The 26,993-nt window shown below is 36.6% G+C and overlaps 1 protein-coding gene across 1 annotated transcript; it reads right to left on the reverse strand.

Annotated features, from left to right (window-relative positions):
• On the reverse strand, positions 1–25,902 carry LOC132179766 (ATP-dependent DNA helicase 2 subunit KU70). The gene is made up of 19 exons (XM_059592536.1): positions 25,761–25,902; positions 25,600–25,677; positions 22,522–22,638; positions 19,589–19,703; positions 18,318–18,423; positions 18,066–18,183; positions 17,891–17,974; positions 17,740–17,798; positions 14,198–14,331; positions 13,997–14,040; positions 11,194–11,270; positions 5,516–5,663; positions 5,195–5,256; positions 4,432–4,492; positions 2,962–3,054; positions 2,769–2,889; positions 1,574–1,676; positions 1,216–1,402; positions 1–465 (listed from the first exon to the last, which is right to left on the reverse strand). Exons 1-19 carry the CDS (start codon positions 25,824–25,826, stop codon positions 352–354), a joined length of 1,887 nt encoding a protein of 628 aa, XP_059448519.1. The 5' UTR covers positions 25,827–25,902; the 3' UTR covers positions 1–351.
• Positions 25,903–26,993: the final 1,091 nt, after the last annotated feature.

Here is a 26,993-nt window from a genome sequence, read left to right on the forward strand (position 1 = left end):
TGAGCAAATTAACTTCTATGACATATCATATAAAAAACTTTAGCAGAGGAAAGAATTCACTTGCAAGACCCACAGAAACAGAAAGATACAAAGAAGCTGCATATCAGTAAAAGAGCAAACATAAAATATCTGCTAAGTAACAAACAAAGCAGCTAGACTAGCATATGCACTACTATCACAAACTGATAACCTACAACATAATTGCTCAGGAAGATGAAAAAGATCACCTGCAATATAATTCAGTAGGTAGAAAATACAAAAGGGAATTCTCAGCTTCACAATAGCTTCCTATTTTTGTCTGAACCGAACCCAAAATCTTCACACAAAGCCATGTTGTCTTTCTCAAGTTGCTCACTTTCCCATGTGTGTTAATATCCTGCTGATCAAAGCTTCCTTTTTTCCAGCAACAGGAAGGTTGTGTGCTGTCAAGTAATATTTCAACTCCACCACCGTCAAATCCTTCAGCTGCAACACATGGATCTTAGCAAAAATATCCATACTAAAAATCAATATTTCATGGAATTTTAAGTTATTAAATTTTCAAGATTAAATATTGTAATTTTTTTTGTTTTCCTTTTGTGGGAAGTCAAACTCTTAAACATGCTCCAAATCTGGATTTCAAGATCTTTGAAATTACCTTTTTTTCATTTTTCACAATTAGTTATAACTTAACTAAATTTTGCCGAAAGTTCCTTTTTTTTTGTTTCTTTTAATCTGGGCTAAGCACTGAATATTCAGAATACTAATTCATAGCCACGCTAACATGTTTGTTTGAGCGTTTTACTAAGTCCATTTATATTGACACAGAATTATTGAAAAGCTTTGCAGGTTTTTCTTTTTAAAGCCTCAATGCAGGTGGATATTTAAGAATGATGCTTGGGAAATTTTACAACTGTTAGCCCAAGGGGAAAAAAGAAAAATCTATAAAGCTTAATTTTTTATTTTTTATTTTTTGGTTCTTTCTCAAAAATTTCCCTTGGATTAGTATCTGAGACAACTAAAGAAGCCTAAATTTTCCTATTAATCAGCAGAATTTGTAAAAGGAAAGCGGTTGTAATTTTGTGCAAGTCCATGTTAGGCACAACCTATTCTAATCTCAATTTCACCAACTTTTGCATGAAAAAGCAAAATTAAAACAATGAGATTTTTTTCTTCTTTGGCCCAGAAGAAGCCACACGATTCAAACCAGAGAACAAAATAAACTTTCAACTTCACCTTCCCAGTGTCCGCAAGCTCACTCCAATCATAGCTTGCGGACTCCTTCACTGCGTTTTCTGCAATTGCTTTTCGTTTTTTGGAGGTCTCACTTGCTTTTCCATTACGCACAAGTTCACTTTCCTCGTCATAGTTGTCCCCATAGACACAACACTTGAATTCTTCTAATGCACCAACCACTCCTGGCCTGCAGCCCATGCACGTAAACACAGTTTCAAGTTGACAACATTGACAAGCTTTTTTCAAGATAGACAGGAAAATATGGAAGCAAGGGCAGGATTCTTTTGTTTTTTTTCTTTTTTTTGGTAGGGAGGCATGAGTATGCAGGGAAAGATGGTAACTTAAAGTCAGTCGGTACCTCGCCATGCCTTCCTCGTCAGGGAGGGTTTCGTCTTTCATTTCTGGCATGTCAAGCTCCTCCAAAGCCAGGGCCTGCAGTACTGCATAGTGCCTCTGCAAGGCTGCAAGAAATTACTCTTAAGTCTTAACACACTGAGGGAATCCCAAAAAATTCTAAAGCTAGAAACAGGTATCACAATCAGCTTCATGTCACTCTCTCAGTAAAAAAGAGAAAAGTTACAATAATTTTCCATGACAATTGAATAAGAGGAGCAAATCCACACAGTAAATACTGCTTGAAATATGTCAATACACTACTTGCAGACGAGATAGAGCATAGAAGAAGTGGGGGGAGGGATGGGGACAACACACACAACATGGAGACGTAGAAAATAGCATCCCATGCCCTAAACTATTGAATTGTCTGTAGTATTATATCTTGTAAATTTGTTAATATCACTTAACAGAACTACTAGCAGCTTAATGGTTTTTAACACTTTGAAATACACTACAAATGTAAGTTCAGTGTTATTGGAATTAAAACATTAGCTTAAAAACCTTCTCAATGGTAGAGGTTTCAACGTGTTTTTGATGATAACTTAAAAAAACTCAGACTCTTCAGTGAGACCAACTTTTACTAACACTTCTTTTTATTTCTCCAGTGTTAACTTGCAAAATTAACTGGAAAAGTTAAAACTTCCAAATTTCCTACATAACATGAATATATGTTTCTTTCCTCAGACTTTGGTGATTGTTAAAGTCTGTGGACCTCAGGAAGAGGTATTCTTTTGTCAACGCATTTGAAATGGGAATCGAATACCGTGACTTGGGTTTTACCCAAGTTACCGACTTGGTCAGTAAATAAAATATCTTTATTTATCAGCAAGCACAAAAAAAAAAAATCAGTTAAGCATCCGTATCCATCAATAAGTACTAATTGTTACTGAAACGTGAGAACATGCAGTAAAGTGTTCCACAGCTTTCAGTATATTTCTTAACTATTTAGTGTTAAAAAATAAAACAAATAAAAAAATATGTTACCATAACTTGCCTTCTACCAAAGTCACCAAAAATTTCCTTCAAGACCTGAATTTCTTTTTCAAAGAAAAAAAAGCCTAGAAGATAGGTGCATGATAAACAGCTATTAGGGGGAAAGGAAAAATGTAAAAGAAAAGAGTTCAGTCACAGAACTACCATGCAATTATGCAACATACCAGGGTTAGAAAATTGGCATACTGAAAAATCTTTCAAATCAATTCGTTTCATTAAAGCAACAGCCTTCTTAATTTGATCATCAGTTGCTTTAGGTGTTGCACCACTTGAATCTGAATAAAGCTGCAAAATCTGAATTTGTTATTGATAAGTTCACTAGCAATCTACTCTAACCAATTCATCTATTTCTGTTACCTCTTCAACATGTCTGATGTCTTCACAGTATGGAAGATATATCATGTGCATTCCTGGCGGCTCAATTTGACTGCCGTGGCTGACAATCTCATCCTGAGAATGTTCAAGGAGATCAGTAAGTCTAGCCGTTAATGTAAAACTCAAACACTGTTAAACTTTAGAGCAAGAAACAACAGAGTATACTATAATCCCCTTGAAATTCCAACCCACTCTTGAACTAGTACTTGACAAAAGGAGGAATGAGCACCAGAAACTGATTTCCTCCATTACATAACTTATACTTTTTGATATACTTTACACAAAATGACATATTTTGAAAGAGCTACTGTAATGCCACACGTTCTTAAAGTAGTCTCCCCAGTTTTGTATATGTGAATATGATTAGGCATGCTAGTTGGTTATTTGAGAATTATGTTTGGTTTTGCTGGAGGTTGTTATACAGTGTTATGCCCTGTGAAATATGCACGGCCATGTTATAAGCCTGGCCTGTGATTGGGTTAGAGGCATGCAGCTACAATCCCCCCACTCCTCTCCCAGAACAAAAAGAAAAACAAACACGTTCACAGAAAGATGAAAACAATCATATTGTCTCTCCAATTTTCTTGCCTGTTTTATGTTTTCTTCCCTTCTGATTTCATTACTAATTCAAGACTCTTCCAGGAGTTCCTCAATGTAAACCACCCCAGCATTCAAAATTCACTTGGAAATGCAGAACATGCAAATGTCACCATCAGCATAAAGTATATAGAGATAATAGGATCCATCTAATTAATGCACCTCAGGATTACCTACGTGTCTGATACATTATCATATGATGTTAGACATGAAAAAAGGTTACCTCCATTAAGATTTTTCCTTTTTCTATATTTTCCAAAACAATGGCTATATGGTCTCGTTTATTGGGAAAATCAGTTTGTTTTGCAATTTGTTCACTTGGGTGCATATGCCTGAGTGTCTCATTTGGATGCATCTACAGAGTCTCAAGCCTTATTCTCTTTTAATGGATAACATTGACTCCTATCATCTGCCTGAGTACTATCATATTTGGTTTCGCAATCCTAAGGCTCAGGAGCACCAAAAATGAGGGAACGGGACCAAATCAGTTAATAGCAAACTACAAAAAAAGAGTGCTTCTGTTAGAAGATAACCCATCACAGTAGAGTATTTCAACTCAAACATGCTTGGTCCAGGTGTCAAATGTTACCAAACTAGAAAAATGTATATCAATATAGAAACTTATTTGAAAGTGCAAGAATAATATGCTATGTACATATTCTAGAAGGGGTGTGATGTGTCCCTATTCTAGAAACATGGTGAGGCGTCCCTAGTGAGCTGTCCTAGTGTGAGCTGTGTATTATCCAGAATATTGTACAAAGCTTCTATATATAGAAAGGAATGTCTACGAGAGGGCTATGATGATTAAGCCCATTTTTCAAATAATCTACGCATCAGAAAGCATTAAAGCCTTACTTGAGCAATAAGGGCAACCAACTGAGGATGAGATGAACTGCCATAAAATGCCAGTGCAAATCTGAAAACAGTAAAAACCTCAAAAGTTTCATTATCAGGCATAATAACTTGTCGTGGACACTAACTTCAAACCATCCAACATCAGCCACTGGAGAAAGTAATCAACAAGTCATAATACAACTCAAGTCAACCACCAGCTAGGCAATCAAGAACATATGAAGTTTGAACTTTTGCATGCAGCACACTAATAAAATGTCATAGAAAAAGAAGACAGAATAAAAAGGAAAAAAAATGAGAATTCAGTGGCATAAAAGGGCTACACATTTTTTATTGAAATAAATTCTCCTGGGCATCATAACTGCCATTCTTTATTCTATATCATACCTCAACGCATAAATTCAAAGTAGAAAATATGCTTTTATACTTCCAGACACATGGTGCAGAATAAAATACAAAATAAAGATACTATATTTAAAAAAGAACTCCCAGCACAATTTTTTTTTTAATACAAAATTTTCTCCAATTAGCAACCCACACATTAAAAGTACGATTATGGGCAAAAGCGTCATCCATATAGAAGCATTAGGTGAAATTAGATGAATAATAGCAAATGTCAATCATGCTGACAACACAAATTCATGACTAGGTATATAAAAGATTACTATGACATATATCAACCACCGCAACAAATCTAAGTGACAGAAGATGGTCAGATTTTGAAAAATAATACCACAATAGAGTATAGTATGTTATAAGTACTAACCGCTGGAGCCGTAACATGGATCTATGCAAGGCAATGAAAATGCAAGTGCTACCAATCACTTCCTGCAATAAAGAACCAACAAAAGGGCCATGCGTCATAAATGAGAAGAAAAGAGTTAATTGACTACATTGACAAGATGTGGTTTATTTGTTGAACCATGACATGTGTGCCTCACACCATGAAAATTTGCATTTAAGCCACATTTTGAAATAAAAGATAAGAAATGTTATAAGCTATTGAAAACAAATAATTAACTACTGAAGTTCAAAGAAAAAAGTAGCACAACCACAAAGAACATCAAATAATTAGAATAAAAACAACCTCATCACTAGGAAAAACAAATGTTGAGGGCCTCAAGTTGTGATAATCTTTCAAGCAACTTAATGGCTTGAATCCTAGAAGATGAAGATGCCCAGTTGAAACTCTTTTTATCTCCGATAGCTCCTCTGCCGAAAATGTAATATTCTCACTGGAGAGAGAATGGAATGGTTAGACTAAAATTTGAAGAAGAAAACTAACATGACAAGATTTAAAGAAGGAAGAGAAAACATGTATGTATTTATTTATATAACAAATAAAGTGATGTAACATAACCAGCATGGATTACAAATGCCAAAGATGAGTTAAAACTCGTTGCTTGTCTACTTTTGCCTTTCCCAGATACCCATCTTTCTCAATGTCACATTTATAATTAAGGAATTATTTTCTTATAAAAAAAAAAATAATTAAGGAAATTATACCAGACACTTCCTATATTTTGGTTCGATTCTATTGAAGTCCCTGGGTTTTCAATTTTTTTATCGACACCCACTGTGCTTTCAGACATTTCTAATCAAAGACTTCCATCCATTTTGCTAACTAAAAGTGGGTCCTAAGCCACGTCAATTGACACACGTGGTGGCTTCATGGCAGTCACCACCCACACTTGCACCTCCTCCTCTTATTCTACTTCCCCTTCACTGGTCTTTGTAACTTCCAAAACACTACAGTCATAACCATATTTCAGAGAAAAAAATTGGATGAAAAAAAAAAAAAATCATCGAGGAGAAATTGGGAGAAGCAAGAAACAGCAGACCCCCTTTTCTCTTTGAAATCTCCCCAGTCAAAACGACAAAAAAATAAAAAAAAAAAACCTAAACCACCTCCATCACGCACATCGACGCTGCAATGGGCATCAAGAATTTATTTCTGGCACCACCAGAAGCACACACACAAAGAGTGGGAAAAAGTTTTAGAAGTTTATATTGTGACTGAATCCATATAAAATCTGGAAGAATAAGATATTTTATCCTTTCAATGCCCCAGCCATCTTATTATACTTTTTTTCTTTTCTTCTGAAAGTAAGAGAATGGAGAGAATTTTCAGAATCGGTTCTCTCTTGCTCACACACTCACTCTTTGAACACCGTAGCCAACTGTAGGGGCAACAGCAATACATTCTTTTCACTACTACTCTCCTCCAGAATAATCGTCCACCATACTAAACCGCCAGCTATTCAAAACTACCTTGGCCGCAAAACCCAAAAACCTCCTCCAAAAGCACCCACTCTATAACCTAACCCTTGCAAACAAGGTCTCCCTTCAAATAAAAAAAAAAGACCCTCTGCCTTGAAATTATGTGTCACCTCAGGTACAGTCCAGTCCCAAAACCCTTCTTTACACAGCTACCCTCGGATATATCCACTCCATTATCTCCTTCCTCCAATCAAAAGGCATACTCCAAAAAGCGTTAGCCAGCAGCTTTTCACCAAAAATGCTTAAAGACAATGTCAGCCGATTTTTCCTTGGCTTCGAAGATGGTAAGGAGACTGCAAATAAGCATGCTTCTTGAGGTGTATTCAAAATCGAGGACTTCTGTAACGACCCACGGAAAAGCGCTAGCCATATCTGCGCTATCACCCCAAAAGGACTAGTCAATTTAGAGTTTTCCTAAAATTCATTATAAAGCCCAGTTTCACCTAGTAACTAGGCAATGTGAGACTTAGCATTCATGACTATCTCTATAAACCACTCACTCTGTGAGCTTCTTCTCATCTTCCCAATATGGGACCAGGGTGTTACAAACTCTCCCTCTTAAACTCCTGATGTCCTCGTCAGGTCCACGTCATGTAGTGCTCCAGTACCACATGACCTGGCGTTACTAGGTGGCTCTAATACCACTTGTAACGACCCAGAGAAAAACGCTAGCCATATCTGCGCTATCACCCCAAAAGGACTAGTCAATTTGGAGCTTTCCTAAAATTCATTATAAAGCCCAGTTTCACCTAATAACTAGACAATGTGGGACGTAGCACTCATGACTATCTCTATAAACCACTCACTCTGTGGGCTTCTTCTCATCTTCCCAATATGGGACCGGGGTGTTACAAATCGGACATTACTTGGGCATGAAAAAGATGATGTGTTTATATAGAATATACTCTCTCTAAATGGTATGAGGTCTTTTGGAGGTAAACCCAATAATAAAACCGTGCGGGCTTGGCCCAAAGCGGACAATATCATACCACTTGGAGCATGGGTGTTACAAATGGTATCAGAGCCATTGCCCAACCTGAGATGGGGGGAGTGTGCACAAGCCCATGAAGATCGCTAGCGGGCACTCGTTGGGACGGATGCCAAGAATGGGCTAATCCCATGAGGGTCGCCAGCGGGGACGCTGGGTCTTAAGAGGGGGTGATTGTGACGTCCCACATCGCCTGGGTATGGAGATGAGGATGTGCTTAAATGTATACTACACTCTTAATAACAACGCATTTTAAAGCCATAATGGTCATGATCCCATCAGAACTCTGCAGTTAAACGTGCTTCTGCTGGAGTAATACCAAGATGAGTGACCTCCTGGGAAGTCTGGTTTGGGGGAGCCAAAAGCGGACAATATTGTGTGTCATTGAGGTGTGGTGTTACAACTTCTTTACCCGTCATCACCGAATCAAGCGGGTGGGTATTATTTTTGTTGATTGGTTGGTTATTATTGGGGTTTCCCTCTGGATTATGGTGAAAGTTGTGAAACTAGATCTGTTTTCCTGTGATTTTGTACAATGAGTGAATTTTCTAGTCAACATTTTTAGGAAAAAAACTAACAAAATATTTATTGTATTCATGAATTCTCTTTTCCTTCCATTTTTTCTACAACCCAAGCAAAAGCGTTTCTCTCAAATATGGTTGTGATTGTACTGTTTTGGAAGTTGCAGAGATCTCTAAAGGTGAAGCAAAAGAAGAGGTGGAGGAGAGAGAGAGAGAGAGAGAGAGAGGAGAGTGGATGGAGAGTTGCTCGAGGACAACTTGTGTGACGAGTGACATTGCTTAAGGCCCACTTTTTGCTAGTAAAATAGATGGAAATGAGATGGATGTCTTATTACTAGTAAACTTAATTTGTATGGTAGGTTTGTCCAAAAATGCTTTGTTTGGCATATTTGTAAACTATCTTCCACGAAATAGTGTTCCTAAAGAAATGAAAATTTGGGCCATATGAAATCTACGGTTGCTTCTCAAAATAACTCCTTGGAAGTTGGAACAAAATATTTCCATTGAAAAACATATTTATAGAACGAGTTCTCTCTAATTATTTTTCGGTATTTGGGACATAAAAAAGGTTTTTCTTTTTTCTTTTTGCAAAAATGACAGATATTTGTTAGTATGATGAATAAAGGGTAGCGGTTGATAGCAAGATCACAATTATCAGTACTCAGGGGATGACCAAGGACTGCAAGGGTTCAATTCGGAGCAGCCTATGACAGAAGAAAGCATTAGCATATTCTTTTTTATTCTATTGGGGAGGGGGACTCAAGTCATTTTCAGAATTTAAGCTCGGTGACCTGGAAAACAATTTGAAAAAGACAAACTAAAGATACTCTCCACCTCAATGATAAAGATGACAAGCACTCAAACCTCTCAACTCTAAACGCTCACAACTCCAAATTCCCATTAAAACAAATTGTGTATACCATAACAAAACCTTGTCTCGACAGTTACTCCAACAAGGGCTGTACAGCAGTACTTATATATAGAGACTATCTCACATTAGGACTCCTACAAGACAAACAAAACCTGATCTCATATTATTCCATGGTAGAATGAATCCACACACTCCAAGACAAAGCCAACTATCTCATGGGTGGGACCAAATGATTTTGTACCAATAAAATACTAGTGATCTCCAATTCTGGTAACACTCCAATCTCCAGTCCCATATTAGAAAGATGAGTAGCGTAGGTGATTTATAAAAACACTCATGAGTGCTAAGTCTCACATTGCTTATTAAGTGAAACTGGGCTTTATAAATAATTCTAGAGAAGCTCCAAATTGACTAGTCTTTTTGAAGTGATAACGTAGATATGACTAGCACTTTCCCTAAGTCATTATAATTAGTATCAAAACCACCTAGTAACGCCATGTGGTATTAGGGCATTGCATAATGAGGCCCCGATGAGGACGTCGGGGGTTTAAGGAGGGTAGTTTGTAACACTCCAAGCCCATATTAAAAAAATGAGTAGCACACATAGAGTGGATGGTTTATGAAGACACTCATGAATGCTAATTTTTACATTACTTACTATGCAAAATTAGGCTTTATAAGTGATTTTAGGGAAACTTCAAATTAACTAGTCCTTTTGAGATGATAGTGCAAATGTAACTAGCGTTTTTCCAATATTGTTACAACAATAATCACAAAAGGAATACTTGTAAGCACTTATATAGGACCTAGATAAACCCATTCCCAATTTCTCTCGACCCTAAATTCACCGAACTTTTTAATTGCTTGAAACATATGAAACTATGCTAGGAGCCAGATAGTAAATTTATCGCAACCAATTCAATTAAGCATTTAGCAGAAAGCACCACAAGGGCACCAGTTGTGAGTTACAACACAAAAGGTAACCCTTCATTGGGATATTGACTTACAAAGTACTATTTACCCACAAAGGACAACAACAACAAAAAGACTAGGAAATATCATGCGTATAATCAAATTATCTATTATCTTCAGCATGACAGATAACTTACAGCTGCATCTATATAGAAGCAATCTTAAGAAAAAAAGCAAATTTAAACTTTAATTTCTTGAAATTAAGTTTGAACATGGCATTTGAAATGAACTTTCAAGAAAACTTCCTTCAAAACCACATATTCACATTTCTTTGTTACTATTTTGTTTATGTTTTTGAGTGTTTCTGCAACTAAAAAGAATCTAAGAGTCAGAAAAAGAGACTTTTCAGTACTCATGTAAGTCCCCAGTTCCATTCAAGTTTCAGTTCGATAGATTTTATTTAAATGCTAGTTAGTCATGAGTATTTAAGAATTTGCACTAGGAAAATGGGCTAAATTTATAGGTTTCAATCTCTTTGTGGCTTTAATGTTTTTGTAATGGGCTAGGCTGGAAAAGGCTTAAATTACTTATGTATTTAAATTGAGATTAAGTAAAGTCATTTCCTAAGTAAAATGGGGACAAGCATATTGAAACTCTATGACAGGGTTGTGATAACAATTGAGGTTATTGATTTTCTTTGAAGTATAGAAAGCTGTAACGCCATGAATATGGTCCTAAAGCAAATCATTATAGAGAAGGCCATTTCTCTTTCTTGACCTTCTTTACTCCTCACACTATATTCTCAACAGCTGAGTCAAATCTCTTCCTTAACAATCAAAAATCTCCTTCTAGCAATACAGTTTGAGTCATAACCAAGCCTTGTTATAACCTTAAATCGATGAGAATTTTTATAATGCTGCTTGGAATAGAGCCTGACTCAAACAACTGTGATCTAAATTGAGCCCAGATCCTGGTCAGCACTGTCATTCCACAAGTATGCAGCACACCTCAACGGCATCAGAATCACGCTATTAACATTATTGAAGCTTACTTTTCACTTCTTGGAATGGCATGATTAATTATTCATTGAGAAGAAGCAATGCAGCAGAGATGAATCAATAAACAAGAATCACAAAGTACAGATTTATTTACGCTGCTTGTATATTATATTACGATAGAGAAAAGTAGCATACTTTTTATAAGACTGGTAACGTTTAGGAGGTTCTTGCAACAATGCACCAGTATCCGAACAGATGAAAGATCTTTCAGTCTGCACAATGTCAAAACATATAACCTTATGAAATCTAGTTTACAGCATCAGTACCCAAATCAAAAACATTAAATGACAGGACTAAAATGTGAAACACAATGTCCTAATAAGCAGGAAAGCCACCCTAAAGACGTGACTGTTTTTTGACAAGTAAAATAGTAAATATTTACTCATAAAAAGAAAGGAAAGGGACAACTAAAGTATTCACAGACAGTGTACTAAAGGACCAACGCAAGATCATAATTTAGTCATATACATATTGCATTTTTTTTTTTTTTTTGTTAATTGCCTTTAGCCCCCCTAAACCACCACTCATTTACACATAGCCCCCATAAACCTCACACTCAACCACCTTCAACTACTAGTCACTGGCAAAATCCCCTCTTCTGTTAGTTAAGATCATTAAATCTGACAGAAAAAAGCACGTGTGACATGCGTGTGCACTTTTTCTGTGAAATTCCAAAAATGCCCTAAAAAAAACTAAAGAGGGGTGGTTGTCAAACCGCCCCTAGGGATGGCAGAGCCACCCCCAAGCATGTTTCAAGGGGGCTTGGCCACCCCCAAACATGCTTGGGGTGGCTCAGCCACCCCCTAAATCCTTGCGGGGTAGCCAAGCCACCCTCAAAGGTGGATCAGCCACCCCAACCACATCTTGCTCTTTTCTTTTTCCTATTTCAAATTTTAAAAATAAATAAATAACTTTAAGGGTGTTAGAGTATGTTTTTCTAGTTGTTTTTTCATTTGCTTGTTTCTTCCAAGCTAGATTCATATGATGTATATGCTCCAGCTTGAGGGGGAGTGTTAGAAGAGATATTAGGGTTTGAGTCATTAGGGTTTCAAGGGTAGTTTAGTCTTTATGGTATTTCCCTAATTCTATATAATAGGATGCTTGTATTAGATTAACATAAGTTGTATAAGTTAAATAATATAACAGCCTCCGCCTTTTGTGTAAAAAAAAAAAAAAAAAGAAGAAAAAAAAACCAGCACTGTAGTTGCTGCTGGGGTGCGAGTTCTTGTTGCTGGGAATGATGGCCGTCATGTTCTGTAGTGGCCGGAGTTTTCTTTCTCCGGCGAGCTCTGGGGATACTCCGGCGAAGGTCTGACGTGCTTCCAGTGACTGTTTCTGTTCTGTTTTCAATGTTTTTCTTCTATTTGTAGGTACTGCCGGCCTGTTCTGTGTGTTTCCAGTCAGTTTTGAAGCTCCAACGAAGTTCCGCTGAAACTCCAGCAAAGCTCTGGCGAAGCTTTTTTGTTTTTCTAGTATTTGTTTTCCGACGAAACTTGTTGGTTAATCATATGAAATATAATTGTTGTTAGTTGTTGGTTGTTGTTGGTGATCAATGTATCCGACCGGCCTTGGTATTTTGCGGCGAAAACCGATCCATTGTTGTGATCGATGTATCCAACCAGCCTTGGTGTTTTGCGGTAAGAACCAATCCCAAGTTGTTATTGATCGATGTATCCGACCGGCCTTGGATTCTCCGGCGAGAACCAATCCAATGTTGTGATCGATGTATCCGACCGGCCTTGGTGTTTTGCGGCAAGATCCAAATCATGGTTGTTCAAGTTTCCTACGTATTTTCGACCGGCATTGAAGTTTTATTTAATTATCTTATTTGTATTGTGTACTCCAAGCTGTTCCAACTTGAGGAGTGTTAAGAGTATGTTTTTCTAGTTTTTTCATTTGCTTGTTTCTTTCAAGCTGGATTCATATGATGTATATGCTCCAGCTTGAGGGAGAGTGTTAGAAGGGATATTAGGGTTTGAGTCATTTCAAGGGTAGTTTGGTCTTTGTGTCAGTAGGGTTTAGCCTATATATTTGGTTGTTTGTATTAAGTTTAATAAGCCGAATAATATAATAGTCTCCACCTTTTGTGTCTAAACCGTTCAGACAACATACCAATTCCTTTTATTAGTCATATGAAAGTGACTAATTGTCTAGAAGAAATAGCCTGTTAGATGTCAAAACTCAATAATACTTTTAAGTGATAAGTCCTCCATATCCTCAAAACCATTAGTTCCACTTTCTTTGTGGAGATATCACACACGGTAGACCAGGAAATGGAAAGGATTCTCAGAAATGATGCACTAGATTACTATATGCCAGAAACAGTGAGAGATAGGCAGAAAATCTAGGAATCAGGATAATGAAGTCGATGGGATCAGGAAGTCGAAGAAATCAGTTATCGCAACACCGAAAAGACCACTGTCCTCTAGCAACCAACTTGACAGCAAGAGCCAAGTCAATCCAATAGAGTTCATCTGAAGAACTACAACACTTCTAACTACGCGCATTTTCAAATGCATGAACTGAAAAATCTCTTCAAAAGACAGGAAAAACCGACATGAAGTACAAAGTTGAGAGACAAAAATATAATTGGCCCAATTCAAATCAACAATAAATTAAGAAATGATTAACAGTATTCTCTCTGGCCATTTGAGAATTACCAATATTCTAGAGATGAGTTGATAAATCATTCTCACCAACACCCATTTTCATTGTCATAACCACAAAATCCACATTGGTTAGTCTTAATCACAAACTTGCTAGAATCACTCAGTTCACTAATCTTACACAATAATACATCGATAAGTGTGTTCTTGGATGGTTGTAGTGGGGGGTGTTGGCAGGCAGTTGCTGTTTAGTTGGGCTTTACTAAAAGTGCAATTTAACTAGATTTATGTGAGCATATACCATCAAAGAAAAATAATTTGAGTGGTATCACCTTCAAAGGACGATTGCTGACAGAATCGAGCCAGGTAATTGTTCCTACAAAACCAAGAGTGAAAAAGAAAAACAAAACAAAACAAAACAAAACAAAATAAACCAAACAAATGCATAGTTTTTAACTGCATATACAAGGTGACATACGGAAACTCACTTTTGTTTCATACCTAAAATTTAATTAGAAACTGGTGACACATACCTGGAATGGTGGGACGAATCAGAGCATATGTGTTCAGTTCAATTGATAATCCATTGGCAACTGAAAATGAGATTCTTCTAACTATGCGCTTCTTGAACATACGCTTTCTCAGCTGATCTTTCATATCTTCCAATCTGAAATTGGAACATAGAGATTTATATATTGAGGGCAGTACTTAAGAATAGGAAAAGGCACTTAACAAGATATATTCCAGCATCAATATTGAATACTTTAAATTGTTAACTCAACATGAAAAACCTGACCCAGAGATCTTTATCCAAGTAGCTTTTCTGTGAAAACTTCATTTGAAGGAATAAATTTCAGTGCAAAAAATCATGTTTCTATTACTATTCAAATATCAAGTGCCCTTAATACTTGTCAAAGGTTGATTATGAGTTTATGCATTGAAAGATGCAGAAAAGAGTTGAAGAAAGATCCATTGACGTTGTTATACAGGTTATCTGAAAATGGGCTTCATAATCATTGCCCTCTATTAGACATTCATTTCTATTTATAGAAGTGTTTGTACACCCCATTCTGAATAGGACAGCTCACTAGGGACACCTCATCATGTTTCTAGAACAAGGACACATCACACCCCTTCTAGAATATGTACACAACATATTATTCTAACACTCGCCCTAAAGTCAGAGGAACCGCTTAGCAAAGCAAACAATACCAACAAAGAGCAAAGGCAAATTGATTATTGGTGAAGATGGACTATATACCAATAGTTGAGGGCAACGCCAGCTTCGATTTTCAATCTTGTGCGGATATTTGATATTAGGAAACAAAATTTGTGGTAATGACAACATGGAAACACAAAATAAAATTTGTTTTTTTTAAAAAAAAAAAAAAAAAAAAAAAAAAAAAACTGATTTTATAAACAGGTCACTCATAGGTTAAGCGGGTTGTCCTAAGATTAACTCATTTATTAAACGGGTCAAGTGGGTCGACCCTGTAGTGACCCGAACCCAATTATACAAAACCCTAACCCGCCAATTTTGGGTTGAGTTCGTAGGCCGTGTCAAAAATTGACAGCCCTAATTTAGGTCAAAGGTGGTCGCGTGGCCACGCAACCACCCCTTCTACTCCGCTGAGAGTAACCACGCAACCACCTCTGTATCTATATTTTTTTTAATAAATAACAAGTTAGGTTCCACACTAGAAAAAACAAGCATGTTCAGTGTTTATTTCTTTGAAAAAAACAAAACACTTTTCAAAAAGTTTACCAAACAAATTTTTTCTATAAACTCCACAAAAAATACATTTCGAGTGTGGATCCCATCGAAAACACTTCTCAACATTTTGTCGCATCAAAAAAATTTTCAAATCAAAAAACAAATAAAGTGTTTAAAACCTTTAAAATAGTTATACGTTCAAAAAAACGTTTAACAAACATAGCCTATAGTTCATGGGTGACCCATGGGTGAAGTCATTTATCATTTTCTGAGTCAATCCATTTTCTGCTTGAAACACTGATCTTCTACAGCTCTTGAAACATAAACAACTTCCCATAACAACTTCTCTTACAAATTAAAAGAAGCCAAAACAGATTTCTGAGCTCAAAACTGTAAGATAAAAGCAGATAAAACAGATAAAAGCAGTTTTATCTGAGCTCAAAACAGATAAAAGCAGTTTTGTTAGAACCATGGACTTTTTATCTCAGCGACCTCAGCTATTTGGCTGGAGCTGAGAACTGGACCCCAGCGGTGGCGCGTGTAGGCGCGTCCCGCTAGAGCTCGGTTTTTGTTTTCGTGGGATGCGTTCGTGTAGATTAGGATGGAGCGACGGTTTTCGGTGGAAGCTAAAACCTTCTTTTTCTCGACGAAGGCTTCGAAGCTTCGTTTGGAGGAAAGAAGGAAGGGTTTTGTAGGGCTTATTCTGGTGGGTCAGCAAAGTGCTTCTTGGTTGGCAGCTACGGTAGAAGAGGCGTCTCAGTCTCAGGTGAAGGAAGATTTCGTCAAAAAATTTAGCGAGGAAGGGAAGTCTTTGTCGGTGAGCGGGGGTAGTAACAAAGCTGGGAGATTCCTGGAGGTGGTTGCCTATCTGGAGGACGAACGGAAAGGTATCATCTGGATCCCAGAGGCCCGCTCTGGGCGGGGTTGGCGGAGGTTCGTGGTTGAGCTGCGTTCGTTGCTGGCTGCGCAGGCGAGTTCTCCAGGGTTTTCGAATTCTGAGAGTTCCTCTCCGGGGACAAAAGATGGACGGTCTTTCGCCGAAGCGTTGCACTCTTCTTCCTGCGAGGTGGCGGACATTGCTGGGGTGCGGCTTCTTTCGTCGCAAGAGATTGACTTGTTCCCGGTGGCGAGCTGTTTCGAGATGGGGAATGCTGGAGTGGAAATACGATTCGCGATGGATTGTTACGAAATGGAGAAAGCTCATCCCTTGATTGAGCAAAGCTTCTCGTCTCCGGTGGCGGCGGCAGCTAAGTTTAGAAGGAACAAGTCGATGAGGCGATTAGGGTTTTTCTGCGATAAGTTGGACCGGATCCTTCGCGGGCTGGGTGAGAAGCCCAAAGGTAAGCGGATTAGGGTTGGTTCTTTGGGTTATGATGGGCATAATTCCGGGGCGGTTTTCGGGTCGGTTTCTGGGTCGGCTGTGGTTCAAATTCCCGTTTGCGGCCCTGTTTTGGATCCCGATAAGTTCAGCAATGGGTTTTTGTTGCACTCGGATAAGTCTTCGCCGGAGTCTCCTGGGTTTGCTGAGAATGTTCAAATTGGGGATTTTGGACGGAAATCTTCCCCGGCGACTCCTGTGTCTCCGGCGAGGCTTTGGCGCAGTTTGAGGGATGACCCTACTGCTCCTACGGTGGTGGCTACTGTTTCTTCGGTGGCTTCTGTTTCGCCTGTGAATCAATTCTCTTTTCCTCCGGCGATTCCTGCGGTTGCTTCTACTTATCCAGCGAGGCTTCAGTGCAGGATGAGGGATGAGGCTTCTGTTCCTCCGGTGGTGGCTACTGTTCCTCCGGTGAGGGCTATTGTTTCTCCGGTTTTCTCTTTTCCTCCTGCACCTGCCAAAGCTTTGATAGATAAACAATCCTATGTTTCCAAGTGTTATACACGGAGAGCGAAGGATAAGGAAGCTAAACAGCTTCATAAGAAAAAGATGCCGCTGGGGGTGAAGAATTTGGAATGCTCTGATAACTTTGAGGCTAGGGGCGGTGGCTCGAGTAGGGTTAGGGATGTGGGGTGATCATGTGTAGGGTTAGCCTTTGTGTAGGGTGTTTCTTGTGTAGGGTGTTTTGATTTTGGGGGTTCTTGGGTGGTTCTTTTTGGGTTCCTTGTGGGTGCTCCTTGGGAGCTTAGGGTTTTTATTGGGTGTTTAGACGCACTCTTTTATACTCCCTGTGTAATCGTGTTGCGCCCTGTTGGGTTTTTGATATATACAAATTTACCTATCAAAAAAAAACTGTAAGATATTTAAGCAAAGTCAGATGCATAACGCAACAATCGGTTCCGCCACTTCTAATATGATATGTGGCACCCTGACAACTGCAGCATAAGTAATACCATAAACATAAACAAGATAGAAAGGCATACTTCTCTCCTGCTGAGTGCAACAACTGAGCAAGGTCATCACCTTCCAATCCAATCAAATCCTGAAACATATAAGGTTGAACTGGTAAGTAATGTAACTAATCTAATCGGGCATAGAAGTTACTGTAGAAATAAAAGTGAGCTATGATCATACAGCAAAGAAAAGAGAAACATTGAACTCCTCATCAGGCCGACTCAAAGGTAGAAGTTCAATTGAGATGCCTAGATCTTGTGCATCCTGGAGAGAAAATAGAGCACCAATGACTTTCAAAAGGACAAAATTTCTTCTAAGAAAAAGATTAAAATAGGAAGCAAGTGCAAATCAGTACCTTAGCTCGCTGCAATGTGGTTCTTGTCATATCTATTTTTGTTGCTCCCTTGATATTCCCTAAAGGATCATCTTCGTTTGTGAAAAGAAGTATCCTTTTATCAGCTGTCTTTGCAGATCTGAGATATATTATTTGCTAATTGTTATAAAAGAAAACTACATAGGGGGGATCATAGGATACTAAATAAAATTTTTGCTTGGCAACCAATTAAATTCAACAGAAAAATGAACAATGGTAACAAAGTAGAATTACCCTTTACGTAGCAGCGCTTGTGCTACCCAAAGAGCATTGTAAAGAGAATTTTCTCGAGTGCCAGAGAAAATACCATACTGACTCCCAATTTCTTCCATGAACCTTTCTGCAAGAAAAAGATTCCAAGAATTGGGGTAGGCCTGCCACTCCATAAAAGAAGTGTGTAGCCAAATAGAACTTCTCTCATTGCAATGCAAGCAGTACTATACATCCACGAATGCCTTATAATATTATATTGAACAACTATGCTTACAAAATTTTAGAAATTTAAGACATTTGAAAAGTAAGACAATACACAAAACATGCTGACAATAAAAAGCGATTAAATAGCTTTAACACCATCAGAATCTTTCTTCATGGAATTTCATTCTAATCTCCAACAGATTTCTTCTTCTTTTTTTTTTCTTTTTCTTTTGATTGGTAAGTTACACTAGCACTTGATGGGTTTGGACCATCTCAAAATTATTCACAGAAAAAAAAAAAAAAAGCATCTTCCCACTTCAATTGAACTAACTCTCTGTTTCTGGAGTTTCACCATAATATCTAGGTCATCTAGACAAAAACTAGACGTATCTAAAGACAATAAAACTTGAAATAAAATTTGAATCCTGTGCCTTTAATTTTCTGAAATGGAGTTGATTCAAGGTGTACATAATTAGGCAACCAACAAAAAAGAAAAACACTAACTTCTGATTGATTTCTGCATTACCTTATAAATTTTCTACAAAGCTAAAAACCCAAAACACTAATAATTTATATACTTTCAATGATATTAGCTCAAAAGAATATTTGTATGAGAAAAAGAACTGAAAAGGGAAGAAGCACGCAAATGGAATAGGCTCTTTTGTTTTCGTAAGTTACACAAGCACCCAATAGGATGAGCTCGTTTATACCCAAATAGTACATAAATAGGCTCATTATACCCAAATAGTATATAAACATAAAAATACTGCATCCAAATAGTAGATAAACTTAAACGAAATGCTTAAAGGTCGCAGTATATAAATAGGCTCATTTTTTTTATTTGTACGTCTAATTTAGTGAATCAAAACTTAACCAAAAGCTTTTAAACATAATCACCAATGGGAGCCAATATATCCCAAGAACTAAAACAATTTGAAATTTGTTTTAAGTTTCAAAACATGGACAGCTCAAATTTAATTAAATAAGAACTTAAAAAATATATTAGGTCCAAAGAAGATAATACATGATTACAACCAGACATTCATCATCATCACCATGAAACACAAATTATTCAGCCTAAGACTTACCCTCTATATGATCAAATTCTTTTATAAGCCTGGCTGTGGGCCTGTCTAGATACTCACGTTCAGCAACATTAAATACAAAAACTCCATTTAAGTCCTGCAAATTTTTCTTTTCCCTCTGCAAATGCACCATTGAATAAATCATATTATTGAAAAGAGAAAAAATAATAATAATAAGCGGGCCTTCTGAAAAGCTTATGCAGAAAATATCTCTAGAATACATGTATGTGTGTGAGAAAATTATGGTACTAAAAAGAAAGAATGCCAAATTGTATAACACAGTCGTGATCTAAGATTACAAGCATGGAAAGTTTCAAAAATTTATACAGTTCAGAGTGTTTATAATATTATGTATCCAAGTACTAAAATGTGTGAGCGTGCGCGCGTGTGGGTACAGGTGCATGTGCGCGTGTGTGCATGTGTGCGTGTGTGCGTGTGGGTGTGGGTGTGTGTGTGCATGTGTTTGTGCGCGTGTGCGTGTGTGCGCGTGCGCGTTCTTTTCTAACTGCAAATGATTCAGAAAATAAGGTCCAAACATGTGAATGAACCACACCATGACAAAAATAGTCTTGACATCAAACATGTCTAGTACAAACCCAAACTCAAACTCAGCTAAGCCTCCCATTTAAATAGCATCAGCTTTATGGATCCTCATCCACTGTAAACCCAAACACTTCAAAAGAAAACCAAAACCGTGCCTTCTTACAAGGCAAAGATCTCAAAGAATACCAGTAAAGGAGTAACCACTAAAAATAGAGATCATCAAAAGATGTCTCTGTGTGGCAATGGTATTATTCACTTGTAAGTCATGATAGAGATAAAGATAGTGTTTTCTTGGTTATTTGGCTAGTTCTTGGTGGTTTTTGTGAAAAAATGAAAAAAGAAAAAAAAAAAAAATTTGAAGTTTCAATGGCGGCAGTATGTTCTCCGGCAGCTGCGATGGTGGTTCTGGAAGTCAGAAAAATGACAAGTCATTTAGGGTTGAATGATATTAGAGAATGTTTTTCATTTGCTTGTTTCTTCAAGGCTGGGCTTATATGATATATATGCTCCAGATTGAGGAGTGTTAGAAAAGTTATTAGGGTTTGTGAGAGTTATTAGGGTTGTGAGTATTTTGGTCATTGTTCTATTTCTCAAACTCTAGTACTGCATTGCATTGGGAGATAGTGGCTAGAGCACAGCGTTCTTGTGCAGTAGAATGTAACATAGTACTACGCTGACTCTCCTCATTTTGAACATATGCAAACACCTCTCAAAGGGAAGTAAGGAGCTCCTTTCCCAAAATATGAACCCGAACTGGATCATCCTCGGAATTCAGGCCTGCAAGGAACTCATAGATACGGCTATTTTCTATCATCCTCTAAATTTCTACTGAATCTATTGTGCACTTTGCCTGAAAGTTCTAATAATGGTCCAGCTCTTGCTCTAAACCTCGAAGCTTATGAAAATAGGTAGCAACAGACCATTCACCCTAGGTTGTCCCAAGAATCTGACGCTCCAGGAATCTGACGATCCAATTCATAAATTTGATCAGCATTCCCCATCATTGAATAGGTCAAAGATGTTGCCTCCTAGATTTCCTTTGCAATGCAGAGAAATAAATAACCCTAACTAATATCTGGTTGCATAGAATGTAACGGCAATGACAAAATAGTAGAATTTTCTGCTTCCCATTTATCATATGCAAGATCATCTAATTCTAGTTCCTGAATTCCACCATTCAAGTATCTCATTTTCCCCCTACTCTTAATATATAAAAGAGCAGATTGCGAACAAGCAGCATAGTTGAGCCCATCCAATATCACGATTGTGATTTGGAGTGTTGGATATTCACCATGGGAGGTCACCTAACTCTCTACCCCTTTTTGTGAATTTCTTAGGTCTAATTTATGTCACGCATTTTTAAGCCAAACATCCAACCAAGAAAACTCCACTACACAACAACTAGTCTCAACAAAATAAACCAATCAACAAACACATGCGAATACAACTTTAAACTTCCTGAAGAGTTTCAAACATGGGTATGCTATGGCAACAACCCGTACCAAAAAGGGTTTGTTACGACGACAAGCATGAGAGGCACAACAGACACAAAATGGAAATAAGGAACAAAAAAATAAATTACTTTGATACCAAGTTGAACGAGAGGAAGGAAAAATTGGAGAAAGAAAGGAAAAAAAAATGTAAAAAATATGATCTTATTTTCCCTTGATGATCCATCCATTCTATCACGTGTTTATATTGGGGAGTGATAGAATCTAATATGAAAATATAATCAATGAGAAATAAAGGGAAATAAAATGAGATAAAATCATATCGGCCGTTTGGGAAGTTTCCTTCTTCAACGAATATTGGAACAAGGGTGAATGGACCTCATGAAGGGGATAAAATCCTTCTCTTTTCCTAAAGCATAAAATGAATTACAACAACATAATCCCAAAGCCACATTCCCGCCAAACATTTTACATCGGAACAAACTAAGTCTACTATTGACATAGACCATTTCTTCCTCATTTATGTTTTTCATTTCAATTGAATCTGCATCCTGCTGTCATATTTTTGAACAGTGACATCTTTTTTTTCTTTTTCTTTTCCTTCTTTTTTTCCTTCATTCAGGCATAGTGCCACTACTCAAGTTAAGTCCTTTAAATTTTCAGAGAGAAATTCTTCTCTCGACTCCCAAATGAAATCCAACTTACCTCTATGCTCGTTCTTTATATTAAAAACTTAAAGATTCCAACAGCAACCAACATTCAACATTATCATGTTTGAGGATGAAAGAACAGATCAATTAAAAAGACAAAAAGAAGGAATTGCCTAAAAAAATGGAAGGCAACCAGAACGCAAAAACGCAAAATAATCCAAGGTCAGGGAATTCATAGTTCAAAATAATCTAAGGATAAATATGTTTTAGTTAAACAGAGACAACATCTTACAGTGTTAAAGAAGCAAATAGCAACTTCATCATAGGATCTATTAATGATCTGAGTCTTCAATGACTGTGAGATACAACTCACAGCAATGTGGAAATGAGTTTCATCCTTTTGATCTCCCTGCAAACATTGCCAAATGTAGAAATGACGACCAAATTATGTTTGTAAAGGTACAGGTCATCAGCATGTTCTGAAGTCTGAATCGCTGAATGTGGCGCAACATTAAACTGATACAGCCTCGCTAATTATTTACAGCAGACATAAGCAACTTTGACCAACTGAACCGGAAAGAACAGCCATAGATTTTTTTTATATTCTTTTGCTCAATAGCGCACCTTAACCAATTTATTCAATGACATTCAAATAGAATCAAGAATCTCCACAAGTTGATAAGTCTTTATTCTAAATTTTTTTTTTTTCTTGATAAGTCTTTATTCTAAAATTTTAAAAGTTGCTATATGTAGTACAAATTTTAATACAATTTGAGCACAAAACAATGTGATTGTTCCATTGTCATGCCATGCGCGCACAGAGAGGGTAACCAGTGGATGTCACATCCTACACTTGCACCACTACATATGGACCGATCAATAACAAAGTTGCAATAAACCATGCAGCACTCCTAGCATGACCCTTTATTTTTCATATATGTTGCATAACATTACTAGTGTCATGCTAATGAGTTCTAGCTCAATTGGCACATTATAAGAATGATGAGATGGAAGGTGAGGCTGTGAGTTCAAGAACCATTAGGTGAGAGCGTAACTTACCAGCCTGAAGAATAATTAATAATCATATGCACGAATATATTATATAGTCACATTATGAGTAGTACCATGTATTACTTTAACAAAATATTTTCTGCAAGGAAAGCTCCTACTTTGTTACGAGGATGTAATACCCCAATGTCTTTAACAGTAAGAACCTTTAAAAACAAAAAAAAAAAAAAATCGGTGACACTTGGCAAACACCTAGTAATCAGGTATTTGGCAAACACCAAATTCCACTTGTTTGGTGGTTACTCTAAAGTAAGTATTTAGGAAACACCTAGTTAGCTTTAAAATTTTTGTCAAGTCTTTGATACTTTGACCTTGAAGATGCATGAAACTGAAATTTTAAGCTCTTTAAATTGTGCATATAAACCTGGAATTAAAAGGTCAAACTTTGTTATTCTGTCTAAATTTCTCATTTTGTTCTTCAAAGTGAAATCCAACTTTTATTCTTTGGAATTTGGATTGTAGAATAATCTTATTAAATCAATTGGGGGTAGTTCCTTATTTACATGTAATGTCTTCAGTAAATGGGGATAAAAATAAATGAGGACATTATGAGATTACAGGGAAAGAAGTAAACAGAACAGAATTTCTACAAACTGAGGTAAGTACATATTTTGCAATTGTTGGGGGCCAATTGTAATTACCAAAAGTAACCACTGCCTCACCCTACCTCTTCTGTATGCCCAACATGCTTGAGCACATCAGAAACATTTCCCTTAGAGCTGCATAGGCTGGGTGAGGGGGAGATTTATCAAAGCTAGGACTCTAGCTAGCTAATCTAGTTTTAAGTTTCAGGTTTCTGGTTGAGGTAAGTAGCACCCTCCATGGTTCTGTCCATATTGGGCCAAGCTCCTCTGTTTTTAATCCCATGTGTCAGAGATATATCATGCTATGCTCTAGGTCTTTAGAGTTGCATGTGGCATATCCCAAAACAGCCCTTTCTTCTATATCTTATGATGGATCTAATTGGTGAGTCGTTGGAATAGGTTGCTTCTCATTGCTGTAACCTTTACTTAAATCATTGTTTCAGCTCAGCTCTTTTTGTGTTTGATTCCTCGCTTAAGATTCTAAAATTCTACACTTGTTATTCTGAAATCATGATACCAATTCAAAGAGTAACTTAATGATTCAGCTCTTCTTTCTAAGCCCAGTGCTATCATCTCCATATTTATGCCCTAAGTGAGCTTTAACAATTAATTGTCTTTATGTCTTTTTGAAGCAGTTCACTTTCGATGGATAATTTACACTTGAGAATCTGGTTCTAGTGCTTTTGAGACATTAAGTTGTTCTAAGCCTGAATTTTATTGAATTCTATTGACTCACTCCTAATCATTTGCATGCAGCTTTGATTGTTCTTAATCCTTTGTGCTGCTTAGCATTCATTTTTTGTTATTTAAGTATAATATTTCAGATTTGAGTTCTAATCTATTGATAGATTTGATAAGTTAGTCTCATTTGGCTTTGCATTCACATGTCAACATGTTCACTCATATCTTGCTTTTGTGGGTAAAGAGCAAAGCTTTCTGTCAATGTTATAACCCTTAGATTGTGATTTTGAATGCTATGGATAGGTCTTAGTCCTCCTTGTCTGATCCATGGAACCTAAGCAGTTCAGAAATTAATTTGGCTCAGTCGGATTACCAATGACCATTCGGATTACCAATGGCACAAGCATGTTGGGCCAGTCGGATTACCAATGGCTGCATTTGAAATAGAAATGGGGATTTGGCCTCATCTTAACTAGTGGTGAGGATTGATTTGAACCCCTAGCCAATGGTACATTAATTAGGACCCACTTGGAAATCAGCGATGGGAATTTCAACCTCTCCCGAAACAAAAATGACGATATTCGGACTTTTCCAAGTATGCTAATAAAGTTTCAAAATAGGCTTTCCAATATGTTAGAAACTGGCTTTAAAATGCACGGCAATGAGATGCCTACAGTTGTTTTTGTATATTTTGAAAGTGTAATATGGACAACGATGCATTATAAGCTGAATCATTTCATGATCAGAATGTATGTAAATTTTCACTTTACTTACTTATGCCAAAACACCATATTGTATTAAAATGATAATATAACTAGTTTGATGCATATCTAGTTATATAGGAAAACTGTTTAGAAATCATTTGAATAAAGGGAGCAGTTACAAGTTAAGACTCGACCAGCCAGAGAGTATTAGGTCCGGACACACAGTGCATTTTAGTTTGAACACGAGCTGAATAAGCTAAAAAACCATGGCAGCCACTATATATATATATATATATATATATATATATATATAAGCTGTAGAAGGAAACTCACGGAAAGGCAAGTAGAAGAGAACATTTTGGGGGAAGCATCGACGAGGTAAACCACAAGCTCTTTGGTCGACTCTCTTTCCTGATCAAAAACACTGACAGATACTATCAAATGCCATTTTATCAAGGTACAACCAAAAAAAAAAAAAAAAAAAAGTAAAAGACCTGGTAGACTTCATTATCGGGGTCGTCATCGTCGTCCCTGAAAACGTCATCTGGGTCTAAATCCATTACCAGAGATGATTGCCGCAACTAACGAAATTGGATTTGGAAGAGAGAAAGAAAAAGGCAGTTCAGATTTTAGAATGGGGCAGACGCATACCAACCATGTCTATAAATTTATTTAGGTTTTTGCAATTTTAAAAAATGTAATTTAAAAGTGATAATTTAAAAACTTACAATTTGAAAACATAGTTTTTAAAACTACAATTAAACATTTAGTAAAATTACAGTTTAATTTTTAAATTGCAGTTCAACCACCTTTAAAATGTACGTTTTTTAAAAATGCATCCCTTGTTGGTTTTGGTTTCGGCCGAATGATTTTTAAGCTGGCTTTTTCCAAAACTCTTTGGATCGATTGTGGGTGATGAATTGGTGGGTGATGTGAAGAGCTTCTTTACGTCTGGAAAACTTCTTAAAGAAGTTAATGTAGATGCCAGAGGGGAAAGCTTCTCGTTTGCTATTTAGGTGTTCCTCTTATCTCCACAAGGCTCACCTCTACTAGTTGTGAAGGTCTTGTTGCGAGAGTTGCTGCCATAATTGATTCTTGGCTCTCAAAACACTTGTCTTTTGCAGTTCGTCTACAGATTTTTTTTTTTTTTTTTTGGAAAAAGTCCACATAACCTCCTTAAACTATCACTCAATTGACAATGTCCTCCTAAACTTTCAATTGTGACAATGTCTCCTCCAAACTACCAAAAATTGTCAATATTCCCCCAATGACAAAATTACCCTTAGTAAAATAATAATAATAAAAAAAACTAAAACTTCTAGAAAAAACCTAAAACTAACAAAAAAAAAAAAAATCCAAACGTTGGCCAATTTTTATTTTTTATTTTTTAAATCAATTTTATTAGAAAAAGTTTAAAAAATTTCGATTTTTTTTTTTTATAAAAATTGAAAATTTTAGTTTTATTTTATTTTTATTTTTGTTTTATAATTTTATTTAAATAAAAATTTACGTTTAAAAAAAATAAAATTTTCGTTTAATAAAATGAAATTTTTTAAAATTAAAAAAAAAAAACTAAATAAAAAAATAGTTTTTTTTAAATAAAAATTTCCGTTTTAAAAAAAAAATTAAAAATTTTTGTTTAAAAAAATTGTTTTTTTAAAAAATATTATTTTTAAATTAAAATTTTTTGTTTTAAAAAAAAATCAATTTTTTTTTTAATTTATAGG

The sequence above is a fragment of the Corylus avellana genome, chromosome ca4 (assembly GCF_901000735.1).
Source record: "Corylus avellana chromosome ca4, CavTom2PMs-1.0".
NCBI classification, from domain to species: Eukaryota; Viridiplantae; Streptophyta; class Magnoliopsida; order Fagales; family Betulaceae; genus Corylus; species Corylus avellana.